The 13,868-nt window shown below is 31.8% G+C and overlaps 1 protein-coding gene across 6 annotated transcripts in view; it reads right to left on the reverse strand.

Moving 5' to 3' along the window:
* Positions 1–699: 699 nt before the first annotated feature.
* The window catches only part of RBM46 (RNA binding motif protein 46), a 49,621-nt gene continuing 36,452 nt past the window's right edge, over positions 700–13,868 (reverse strand). For 4 of the 6 annotated variants that reach the window (XM_050791276.1, XM_050791279.1, XM_050791278.1 and 1 more), the window contains one exon: positions 700–1,637. In XM_050791276.1, the coding sequence (XP_050647233.1) occupies positions 1,438–1,637 (200 nt within the window). In that variant the 3' untranslated portion in view covers positions 700–1,437. Of the gene's footprint in view, positions 2,738–9,489; positions 9,550–13,868 lie in introns of all 6 variants that reach the window. The other 2 variants (XM_050791280.1, XM_050791281.1) reach the window with 2 other exon arrangements.

Raw genomic sequence — 13,868 nt, forward strand, 5'->3', positions numbered from 1 at the left:
AGGCAGAAACTTCAGTGGGTCTATTAACAAAGTATTTCTATTAGTCCCTGAAAATAATTTACTATTTTGCAAAACTATTATTTCCAAAAAAAAAAAAAAAAAAAAAAAAACGGGATACATGTGCAAAACATGCAGGTTACACAGATATACATGTGCGATGGTTTGCTGCACCTTTTGACCTGTCTGCTAAATGCCCTCCCCTCACCCCCAGCACCCAAAAGGCCCTGGTGTGGTTGTTTCCCTTTGTCCATGTGTTCTCAACGTTCAGCTCCCACTTATGAACAAGAATATGTGGTGGTTTCCTGTTCCTGTGTTAGTTTGCTGAGGATGATGGCCTCCAGCTTCATCCATGTCCCTGCAAAGGACATGATCTCATTCCTTTTTATGGCTGCACAGTATTCCATGGTGTATATGCACCATATTTTCTTTATCCAGTCTATTATTGATGGGCATTTGGATTGATTTCATGTATTTGCTTTTGTAAAGAGTGCTGCAATAAACATACATGTGTGTCTTTATAGAATGATTTATATTCCTGAGTATATAAAAACAATTTTCTTTCTTCAACATCCTTCACTTGAGTCTCATGAAAGCACTGAGCCTATGACTGTGTAACAAGTGAAAATGTTCTCAAGAAAAGCTCAAAGTGATTGTGAGAGCTAAAGGTTTTGTCATTCTAGTAAAAAGAAAACACACATATTAGAAGCATCACGTATTTAATGTCAAAAAATTTGAATTCAAGTACAAAAATTAACACATGATTTCAACATTAAAAACCCATAACACTTGTTATTAAAACAATACAAATAATATCAAAAACACAAATGAAGCATAACTATAAACTCCTTAAATACATTAACAGCAAAATTATAATTTGTGTATAACAAATAACAAAAATATCTATAGTTATTTTCAAGGACCACAATGGTAGACTGCTTTTTCTTTAGTACTGCAGAAAATTTGTATCTTAATCTTTTTGTCTCTTCATTTCTTTCTACATAATGGTTAGATGCTTCTGGTCATATAATTGTTCTAATCTCCAGTACAGATAGTGATCCTTGGTAATCAAATCTACTATAACCATTGTCTTCAAGTGCTTTTTGTGAAATGCTATTTAGTAAAATTATGCAAAAAATTAACATAAATGACTAGGTTCTATTGCCCACTCAGGAATTAGAAGAAAATCCCAAAAGTTTAAAAAGAATAGTAGTTTGCTGTACCTTTATCAAGAGAAACCACTGAATAACTTTTTAAACTCTGCATTTTTATAAATTCTGCAACTCCATGTTATTCTGAATTATAGCTGATGTTTAGTACTTTAGAATATCTTTCTAAAACCAAATGTGCAAACCCGATTCTAAAATAAAACAGTATTTTAATTTGCAAGTTTACTACTACAAATTTACACAAATTTTCATACTAATGTTAGTATTTTCTTCAGAAGAATGAGGCCTGATTGGAGATATATAGTCGCTGTCCAACATGGCTGCCATTAGCAAGTGATATTGTTGGTGACAAGGGATAGCCTGGATAAGAATAAGGCCTTGAAGTATAAGGAAGCACGCTGGGAGTCCCAGAAGAGAGGGTAGCACTAACAGGGGAAAGACTATTTATTGAGCTGCGACGGAAATTGTAGTCTGTAAATAAATACATGAACAATTATGCTGCACATCTTTATGGACACAAATTTAATTTAAAGAGACAAAGCATTAAAATAATAATCACATTTTAACATAATGTTCTAACATTGGAAATCTTGATGATACTATATTGCTGGTTAAAGATTATTTCAGCATTCACTGCACTATAAATCCTCAGAGTTTTGTCAGTATTACCTTTCCTTTAGTCACACAATGTTTCGGAGATCTTACCAGAATGAATTCTTGGATATCTACTATTTCTTGGGGTTTTGATTATAGAAAAAGAGACATCTCATTTCTCTTGCTCTACAAAGAAGCTTCTTTTAAATTTGGTTCTAAGGGGTAGTCCATGAAGAAAAGATAAAAAACAGTGAATTCATATTTGTTTTTTTTTTTCTTTGAAGTTGTATTAGGCATCAAACCAGCAGAAACATTCACCCCTGGACTGCAAAAACATTTGGTATAAACTAGCTGGCCAATATTTCATTATTTAAACACTAATATAAACATTTATCTAACTCAACATACTAACATTAAAAGTCCTACTGGTATGATAAAACAGTAAAATGAATCATCTTTATTAAATAAACTTCGAAAAACCATTATCAACTTATAGTTACTTCAAAAAACCATTATCAACTTATAGTATAGAAAAATATCCAAAATTAAACCAAATTATTAAAAAATAATTATATTTGAAATACTGCTGTTTCACAATAAACATTCATCTTATGCATCAATAATTTCCTGTTTCATTAACTGCAACATTTATGTGTGTATATATGTTACAGACCAAATTTTTAAATCCTGTACCTTCCAAAAACTCAACTATGTTCTTTACTGTAAAATAAGCCAAGGGTGTGACAATGACTATAAAATCATTATTTAGAAACATTATGGTGTTTCTAGGAATGGAAGAAAAGAAATTAGGTCATCTAATGTACAGGTAAGGTTTTTTTCTATAATACTGTCCTGGTACTATAAATGATGCCTACACCATAGGTGCATTAACTTAATGTTGTCATGGGACTTAATGTTTAGCCAACAGGAATGAGATCAACTGCAGGAGAGTAAGCTCAAGCAACATCAGAAAGGACCTAGTTCAGGGAAAAAAAAAAAAAAAAAAAAAGGAAAAATGAAAATCAGTTAAATATACGTTTAATTTCCAGCATTATAAAATTCTAATTAGACAAATTTTATAACCTTTTTATGAATGGTACCATAAGATCAACAAAGTGATCTGTTCCAGGAACACATAAATACATTCAGAGTAACCAGTTCCAAATATTTTCAGTATTTTGAAAATGAATGAGAAATTACTTTGATACCATTTACTTTTCTAACATCCAAAGTAGGATGACTCTATATACCATACAATTTTTTTCTTTATTTTTATTTATTTGAGACAGAGTTTCACTCATTGCCAAGGCTGGAGTGCAATGGTGCAGTCTCAGCTCACTGCAACCTCTGCCTCCTGGGTTCAAGAGATTCTCTTGCCTCAGCCTCCCAAGTAGCTGGGATTACAGGCGCCCACCACTACACCCAGTTAATTTTTGTATTTTTAGTAGACACGGGGTTTCACCATGTTGGTCAGGCTGGTCTTGAACTACTGACTTCAGGTGATCCACCTGCCTCAGCCTCCCAAAGTGCTGGGATTACAGGTGTGAGCCACCGTGCCTGGTGCTTTTTTTTCCCCTTTTTTTTTTAAAGGATCCACTTCACCTGAAGGGTTTGGTATTGAGTGTAAACGCGACCATTACTGGCTCCATGTATTCCCAAATAATTGCTTTATTTAAAAAAGTCTGATTCTTTCCTCCTGAAAATTATTATGCAAATACAGTCAATTCCTTATTAGCCATTTATCTGTAATACACCTAGCTCTTCAAATTTTAACAATGTGGTTATCAACAATTCAATTTAGAAGAGCAGGCTACTGCAAACAGAGAAATGTAGTTTTCGAAGAGAAATAACTTCTGTTTTGCATTTACATCCACTCAAGACCTAATGCAGCCTATTCATGAAATGTGGATACTGAAGGTATCTTCAGGGAAAAATTTCAGAAAGTGGATAGCCAAGCAGTTGGCTATTAGCAAAATGCTTAGCTTATCCGCATTCCTGATAGTCCCCACTGTAAACCTTGAACTTAAGCCCTTAAATATATACAATGATCAATTGTTATATTGTGTATTTTCAAGGAGACAAAATTAAATACAAAATTAAAAGTTGATTATGACTTTATTCATGTAGCATAAATCCAAAGGAAAAAAACCCCTCACAAATAACAAAGATTAGGAAACAAAAGGTTTCAGAAGTTTGTAAGATTTTACAAGCATTTCAAAAATAAATTTTATTACTAAAATCACTAAGAATCTAAATATATTCAGGAAGACATCTAGCTGTTTAGAAAATACAATACAAACCAAACTTAAATGAATGAAATGTAAGCTGAAAATGCTTAGTGGAATGAACCTAAAAGTACAATCATGTTTTCCTCAGCTCTACTATAACATAATTTTCATATCATAGGAAATAAAAAGAAATTCTAATTTTAAGAAAATAATACATAACTAAATTAGTTAAAATTCCTAGCATATACTTATTTGCCCAGCCCTAGTTTTTCTTCCCAATGAACATCCTTAGCTCTTCAATCCCACTGTTTCTGCCTCAGACAAGGATCTGTACTTCCGATCCCTTCTTAAGGAATGACACAGAGCCAATTTCAGAATGTCTAAGTTATACACTAAGTGTTATTAAATTGCCTTAACACTTTGAACATTGATATACAATTCACATAAAATGCATACATCATATGTTTATTTCAATGAGTTTTGATAATTGTATAAATCTATGTAATAGATATTCAAAACAAGATATAAAACATATCCCCAATCCAGAAATTTCCTGTGCCCTTTTCCAGCCAACAGACCTTCACTTGGAAGCAACCACCTTTTGATTTCTACTCCAATAGATTAGTTTTGCCTGTTCTTAGACTTCATAAAATATGTATTAAGCATTTTTGTCTACCTTTTCTCTCAACATAATTTTAAGTACATTTGAATTAATTTTTACCAGTAAAAAATTAGTTACAAAAAGAGGAGGCTTCTATACAAAGTAAGAATGCTTTTTTCCATTCAAAGAGAATCCACTGACGTATCTTGCCTTGCTAAGTCAAAACTCAAATAGCTTGTTTTGGTAAAATTATTCCAGAAAGCTGATCCAGACAATCTCCTAATATAATTTCTAACATTCATTCACATTGTATATTTCAGTAGTTTCTTCCTTTTTATGGTTGAGTATTATTTCATTGTATGAATATACTTCAATTTCATTATCTGTTTGCCTACTGATGAATATCTGGGTTGTTTCTAAGTTTTATTATGAATAAAACTGCTAGGAACACTTTTATACAAATCTTTTGTTGGTTATATGTTTTAATTTCTTTAATTAAATTTCTTTAATTTCTTTTGGGTTATATGTTTTAATATCTGGGAATGGGATTGCTAGGTCATAGGACAGATGACCCATACTGCTTAAGAGTTTTCCAGTATGACTGTTTTATATTCACACCAGTAAAATATGAGACACTTCCAGTTGCTCCACATCTTAACATTTGGCACTGCCAGAGATTTTAATCATACCTATTCTAGTGAATTATTGTATCTCCCAGTGGTTTTAATTCTGATTTCCCTTATGACTAACATGTTTATTGCCCATTTAAATATCTTTGGTAAAGTATCTGTTTAAGCCCCTTGTTTATTTTTATTGGCTTTGTCTTTTTCTTGTTGATACTGATAGTTTTTGATGAGTCAAATTCACTCATTCAAAATCACAAACCAGGAATAGGTTCAGACCTTATTAAACTCTAAATCAAATGACCTTTTTCACTGATGAATGACAGAGACAAAAGCTGAATAGACAAAGAACAAGTTAAATTCACACCTCCTGATTCCTAGGAAAGTATTATTTCCACTTCCTTAAGCTTTTTTTACTCTGGCAATCTTCTTAAACATGGTTGAGAGAAACTGTCTGAAGAGGTTATTATGGGGGTGACAGAACTAAAGCACACAGTGCTGGTCTCTAAACTACCTGGTTTTCACTTGCACCGCCCATTCCCATACTTCTTATTTCAACTCCCTTGTTTTATATGCTAAACTTTCACTTGAAGAAAAGGCTGTTTTGTGGGGAAAAAAAGAGAGAACAACTGCTCTGACATAGTGGATTATTACAGAAAACCTGATCAAATGTTATCTTTAATTTCATATTTATATATGGAATACAAATGTTTTCATCGAACAAATTTGATATATACAAAGAATAGCAAATAAACTTAACCTTAAGTGGCAATTCCAATTAAGCAGTAATGGCTAATAGGAATTTTAGATTCAGAAAGATTCTGGTGGTGTGTCTGGAATAAACAGGAAAGTGAGTGATGACTTATGCCACATCTGACACAGGAGCAAGAGTAGAGACTGGCAGTACATATACCACACACTTGTCAGGCCTGTTTATGCAGCTATTGTAATTTGGTCTACCACCTTTCTGAATTCAACACAAAGACAGTCTGGTAGCAAATAACACCAGTATGTTTCTCAGTGAAAATGTAAACAGTGGATAGCTATATTGCTTCAATGTATTTCTTGTTTTGTTTCTAATTCGTCTTACACATCTTGACAAAACATCACTAATTCTTAGCTGCTTTTCTGTCTTAAAGATGAAGAAAACCCTTAATAGAGACTTTAAAGTGAGATAAAAGTGTCTTCTCATATTAATTTTGACTCCCTTTTTCTTTTGTTTCTGACTATTCTTTAGACTAATTTTTCATTAAAAAAACATATTCCTCACAATTGGTTTTTCTTCTCTGTTAGCTATGCGAGTTCAACCACCACATCCATCCACTTTCTGATACATCTTTAAGTGTGCAACTTAGTGATTTTTATCACATGTACAACACCACTATAAAATTCCAGAACATATTCATCATCCTAAAAAGAAACTCTATCTATTAGCAGTCACACCCATTCTCTCTTTCCTCAGCCCCAGCAACTACAAGCCTTTCTATTTCTCTAGACTTGCCTATTCTGGACTTTTTATATAAATTTATGTGGTCTTTTGGAACTGACTTCATAACATAATGCTTTCAAGGCTCATACATGCTGTAGCATGTATCAGAACTTCATCCCTTTTAATGGCTGAATAATGTATCATCATACAGCTAGATTATACATTGTTTATTCATTCATCAGTTGATAGGTATTTGGGTTGTTTCAATCTTTTGGCTATTATTAATGCTGCTGCTAAGGAATAATATGTACAAGTGTCTGTGTGAACATATGTTTTCAATTCTCTTTAGTAAGTATCTAGGAATGAAACTGCTGAGTCATACAGTAATTCCCAGTATAACTTTTTGAGAAATTGCTCAACTGTTTTCAAGGTAGTTAAGACTATACTACTTTACATTCCCACCATTGTTAAGGATGACACACCTTATCTTTTCATCTATGAAGTACGTTTATCAGACCTTTAACACATATTTTAAGCATTTCTTTAGATTCCTATGGGATCTGTATTGAAATTTTTTTTAAAAAAAATCCTTATTGTACCATTTTATTATTATTTCAATTTCTAATGTTCAATAACCACGACTGAAATAACTATCTCAATAACTTACTTTCACTGAAACACTAAATTTTATCTGCAAAAAAAAAACCTTTTTTTTTTTTTTAAGCTGTACTACTATCCATTCCCAGAACATAAAATATGGCTGGGTTCAAACACAGAGATTAAAATATCATATAAGTATAAATAATATCTATCATTTATTTTGTACTTTCTATTCTAGTATAGAAAATCAAGCGCTAAATAAGCAGAGAAAATATTTAAAGAAATGAAATTTCTTTAAAATGAAATTCTAAATTATCTAAAGATTACAATTTAAACCTTCGAAAGCAAGGGTTTGAAATTCTAGAAAATACAACTAATCTACAGTGGTTGCCTGAGAGAGAATGGAAGGAAGAATGGATTACAATGGGGCATAGGGCATCTTTTAGGAGTGAAAGAAATGTTTGTTTTCTTAATTGTGGTGTCATTTCACAGATGCATACATAAATCAAAATGAAACAAATTGTACAGTTTAAATACGGGCATTTTGTTGTATTTTATTTATACCTCAATAAAGTCAGAAACATATTAAACAAAAACAAAACTCAAGTGTGTCTTTGGGTTAGCTTCAGCGTTCTCCAAACTACATCCCATACAATTAAAGTGCAAGAATTTCTCAAAACAAGCATCCTATAGCCAAATAATCTCAAGAAAAATTCAGAACAGATAGGCTTATACATTAAACAGGTTGCTACCTCAATTACCTAGGATGTTAGTATGTACTATGATTTTCCAAAGGAAGTATTTAGTATAGTTTTTCCCAAACCTGTTTGACCTTAGAGGCAGTTATTTCACTGAACTTTGAGTATCAGGGAAGAAATCTTAATAGAGTTAATACATAACGGGAAAACATTAAAAACAAAACAGAACAAAATCTTCAAATATATTAAATGCAGCAATTAAAAGCTCAAATGCCTTCAGGCAAGGCAACACACAAAAAGAACACAAAGAGCGTCAAGAATGAAACAACAGATACTTATTTGTACTGAAAATAAGCCTAGTAGCTTTCCATTAAAAAAAAAAAAAACCACATTTAGAGCTTCTAGTTTGCTACCTTTGTATTAAGAGATAATTATGTCCAACTCCTTTTAATGCTACTTTCTAAGCCATTTGGAAAGTGAGTAATAGAACAGCAGCCTTATGAGAGAAAAAATTACCATCAGAGCTGAAGCAATCCAGGTAGGCTTCAGTATAAAAAAAAAAGTTGTAGCTCACTAAATAAACCATGTGGGCAAAAAAGAAAAGCCTTAGAAAATGCAACAATTCTTTTCAAGTTTTATTTCTATGAGTAAAATCAGTCCTTGTAATTCAAATTTTGAACTATAAAAAGTTGTAAGGACCTCTGAGACTGGCATCACTTATTTGAATTTTTATGCTAAGATTAAGATCTTTTAAAAATAAAATTTTAAGTCTCCAGTATAACAAGCATTTCTCTGAGTCTGAGAACAGATTATATTAATTGTAATGGCCACTATTTATCACTTATTAAGTGATAAAAATAATCACACAAAATTAGTACAACTGAATCCACATAACAGACATGTAAGTACTATTATTATCCCCTTTGTTAATGAGGAAGTGAAGCACAAAAAGGTCAAGTTAACTTAACTCAAGGACACAGATGTAGTAGTACATGAATTATATCCTAGAACACACCACATTCTTTTCCCTCTACATGTAAAAAAAGACTTGGTAAAGTAATAATCCTGACTCAAATAACAAGCTATCTTTTAACTTCTTACTAAAACTCGTCTTCCTCAAGAAGTACCTTGTTGAATAAACTAAACACTAAGTCTTAGTAAAACAACTTTTATTCCAAATTGTTGCAATAAGATTTGGGTTTAAGGTTGAAAAACAAGAGAGTCCTATTTTCAGATACTTTTGAGAAATACTTGGATAATCTATAAATAACACACTAACTCCAAATGTATCTAATTTATAATACTGTTTACCATCTTAGTGGTTCAAGGTATACTAGCATGTTAAATGTTTTGAGAAGACCTGAAATACAGAAATCACTTTAGCTTTTTAAAACATATGCTTAATGAGTCTGTAATTAACAAGGCTATTACACAAAATACTTCATAAAGTTTCATTAGTTTCATTATAAAGAACAATTTACAACTGGTTTTCTGACAACTAACTATATTACATAATATTCCTAAGAGACTTTTACCTAATAAACTCTTACCTGTTTATTTTCTCCAAATTCTTCTACACAGGTCCAGGCTGAAGAGATTGTGTTCCCTGTCTGTAAGCAGTGAAGACAGAAAATAATTGAGTCTTTAGATTGATGTTATCCTTATCTTGGAAGTGCATGGAATCCTTGATTTTAGTTAAAAACCTTTTGATCAGTAAATAAAAAAACAAGTTTACAGAAAAAGAAGTAAGGGGCAAATAGTTATTTCTGGAGTTCTACAAAGATGAACAAAGAGAAGAATATTTTGATATTGGAATGAAAATTATGAGTAATACATTATCGGAAAAAAATTTATCTTTCTAAACAAATTATCGTTTATCTTTCTAAATATTACTACCCTGCTAAGATAAAGAAGAGACTTTAAAAATAAACGAGATCACCCAATTTCTGATAAGTAGAAAGCCCAAGAATCTAAGCAAGTTTGGGAAATAGAAATGTTGTATAAGGTGTAGTTATTTTACATATGAAACAGCATTTCCTTGCTGTCTTAAAAAAGACAGATGGCCAAAATAATACTAAACTTAAATCTTTCTTCCTAATAGCTAAATTTTATCTACTTGAAATCTAATTTGGTCATATACAGTACAACTGTGGGCATCCATCTATTTTAGTGGTTATCTCTTCATATGCCTTAAAGCTTTCTGTTATGGATGTATATCCAAATCTATGCTAAGAAATTGTGTATAAAAGTATAAACAAATGAAAAATGTCTGATAATCTATAGAAAACTAGATTTTAAAATAACCATCTAAAGATTATAATTCAGTATAAAAACAGTCACAATTTCTTCTGCTTCTACATGATGAACTAGGTAATATTAATCAAACCTCTTGGTAAGAACTAGAAAATGTAAGAAACTATTAAAATCAAAAACATCTGTTTGAAGTCACTGAGAACCAAGACAGTGACGAATTATGGGGCTGTGATCTCAGACAAGTAGAAAACCCAAAGGTATGTGCACCTCTTTGGGAGGTGCATTACCCCTGGAAGGGTTGGCCAATCCCCAAAAGCTCCCTTTTGGATGCCAAGAGACAAATGAAGCTAGGAAGACTAAAATCAGAACTAAAGAGCTACTAAGAAGGAATGACTGGAACTGAGGAAAAATGAACCAGAAACAGACAAACTTTAACAGAGACTGAATTTAACTTCAATCCCTGCCTAGATTAAAGTAATCTGGGTTTGTCAGTCCTTTGGCCACCTTTCTGAAGCCAAAATAAATCTTCTATGAATAAATATAACATCATGCTAGCCTTCAAATTGTCTCTACAATTTTCATACACAATATCTGGTATTGAATAAAAAATAACTAGTCATACAAGGAGGTAAATCAGTATCACCTAAAACCAACAGAAACAGCAGACAACAGTAACAGATCCACAGGGTATTCAGATCAGAACTGAGTATTGAAATAACAATGTCTAATACACTCAAGAAAATAAAAGACTAACATTTTTGGAAGAAAGTAGAAATCATAAAAGAGACTCAAATGGAATTCTAGAACTGAGAAATGAATCTAAATGACTGGTTCTTATGATAAACCTTTTAAATTCTTTACAGATGAAAAAATTACAAACCAGAAAACAGGTAAGAAAACATACAGACTGAACATACAAAAGGATGGACAATACAGAAGAAATATAATCAATATACAGGTTACAATAAAAAGGTTTAACATAAGTAGAGTTGGATTACCATAAAGAAAGAAGAGAGAAAATGAACAAATGCAGTATTTGAAAACACAGTAACATAGAACTTACTAATACATTAACCTAGACTCCAGAAGTACCAAGCAAGATGAAAACTAAGAAGACTATACAAAAGTCACATCCATAATATAAAACTTCTGAAAATCATAAAGAGAAAATACTAAAAGTAGCTGGGTACAGGGAATGATGGCACAATTTATGTTCAAAGGAGCAACAAGCTGATCAACAACAGATTTCCCAAGAGAAATAATAGAAGCTAAAGGACAGTGGAATCATAACTGCAAAGGACTGAAGTAAAATAACTGCTGGCCTAGCAAAAATACCCTTTCAAACGGCAGGTGAACTAAGAATACATTCAGACAAACAAAAATTGAGATAATCTGTCATGAGCATATCCACACAAAAGAAAATATGAATAAGTATTCTTTAGGTAGAATAAACATACAATTCCAGTGGAAGCTTAGAGATGGAAGAAACAGAGGGTAAAGGAAATGATAAATGTGTAAATCAATATCAATGTATATTAAGTCTAAAAACAGTTATAGCTAGGTATTTTTATTATATTGGATATTGTGGGGTTTTAAATGTATAAGGTTCAAAATATATGTAAGTACCAATGACACTACATAAATTGTAAAAGAAATGAAAAAAGTCAAAGTGTACTAAGTTCCTTGTATTGTCTGGGATGTGATAAAATACTAATTAATATTAGACTTCAGTAAGTTAGGAATGCATGTTGGCATCTATAGAGTAATGACTAAGAGATTAAAGATTGTATAATTAATACAGCTAAAGGAAAGAAAGTCAAAATAAACACTATGTTTAAAAAAAGGCAAGAAATAAGAAAAGTAATACAGAACAAGCAAAGAAAACAGAATGCAAATGGAAAAATGAGAGACTTAATCCCTAGCATGTTGGTAAGGACATTAAATGTATATTTAGAAATTAATATTGAAGGTTCAAGAATAAATCAAAATATAAAAGAGAAAATATTTTTAAACAAATGATAATACAAATAAAATATATCAAAATGTATGGAACGCAAGGCCAGGTGCAGTGGCTCACACCTGTAATCCCAGCACTTTGGGAGGTCAAGGTGGGCAGATCACCTGAGGTCTGGAGTTGGAGACAAGCCTGGGCAACATGGTAAAACCCGTCTCTACTAAAAATACAAAAATCAGCTGGGTGTGGTGGTGCACACCTGTAATCCCAGCTACTTGAGAGGCTGAGGCAGGAGAATTGCTTGAACCCAGGAGGCGGAGGTTGCAGTTAGCCACGATCACGCCACTGTACTCTAGCCTGGGTGACAGAGTGAGACCCAGTGCCAAAAAAAGAAAAAGAAAAAGAAAATGTATGGGATGCAGCTCTAACCATACTTAGGATATTGGTAGCCTTAATAAAAGAGGGGCTAAAAACTCTAAGATGGTCTCGTAAATAATATTCCACATATTCAAAAAAAGATTAACACCAATCTTACATAAATTCTTACAGAGAACAGTGAAATTTAAAACATTTCCCAACTATTTTTATGAGGAAAAGAATGAGCCAATCTCATTAATGAACACAGATGTAAAAATCCTAAAGGAAATACCGAATAAATTTTAGCAATATATAAAAAGTATAATGTACCATGACCAAATTGAGTTTACTTCAGAAATAAGATTGATGTAACATTCAAATATCAATCAATGCAACGTGTTGCATTAAAAGAATAAAAGACAAAAATGATGTAATTAACTAGATGCAAAAAAGTATTTGACAAAATTCATTACCCATTCATGATAAAAACACGTACAAAGCAGGAATAAAAGAGAATATCTTAAGTGATAAAGGGCTTCTACAATAAAAGCTACAACACACACCGTATCTTAATGGAGAAATATTGAAAGTTTATAAGGATGGTTCCTATCATCATTTGTATTCAATGTTGAAAAAGTAGTTCTAGCCAGTGCAATAAGGCAAGAGAAAAAAAGAAACGTATAAAGGATGGAAAGGAACAAAAAGATCTTTACATTTAGTTGATAAAAGTGTATGCAGAAAAATTACTGTAGAGTCAAACTATTTGACACAAACAAGTAGTTTTATCCACTATATTAAAAATACATTTTCACATAAAGCAGGAACAATTAGAAACTGAAATTAAGATAAGTTATTTTTTATGATGACATTATGAAAAACTAAAACTAGGTACAAGTCTGGAGAAAGATGTAGAAGACATTTAAACAGTAAACTACTGAAAGAGCAAATTTTTTAAAAGCCTAGGTAAATGAAGACAAGTATCATGTTCATGCATCAGAAGACCCAATACTATAAAAATGTTATTGTTCCCAAATTGATCTACAGATTCAATTCTGTTCCAATCAAAATCCCATTAGGATTTTGATTTGGGGTATAAAGTTACAAGCTGATTCTAAAATTCATATGGAAATTCAAGGGCTGAGAAAAGTCAAGATAATTGTGAAGAAGAAAAAATAAGTGAGAAAATATTATTTACAAAATATAAAGTTACAGAATTAAGACAATATGGTATTGGTGCAAAAACAAACAGATCAATGAAACAGAATGTTAATATCCAGAATAAGTCATATATGTATGTGTGTATTAGAAGGCAGTGTATATATACACACTTGATTTATGTTAAGGTGGCACTGCAGAGTCATGGGA

This window comes from Macaca thibetana, chromosome 5, assembly GCF_024542745.1.
Source record: "Macaca thibetana thibetana isolate TM-01 chromosome 5, ASM2454274v1, whole genome shotgun sequence".
NCBI classification, from domain to species: Eukaryota; Metazoa; Chordata; class Mammalia; order Primates; family Cercopithecidae; genus Macaca; species Macaca thibetana.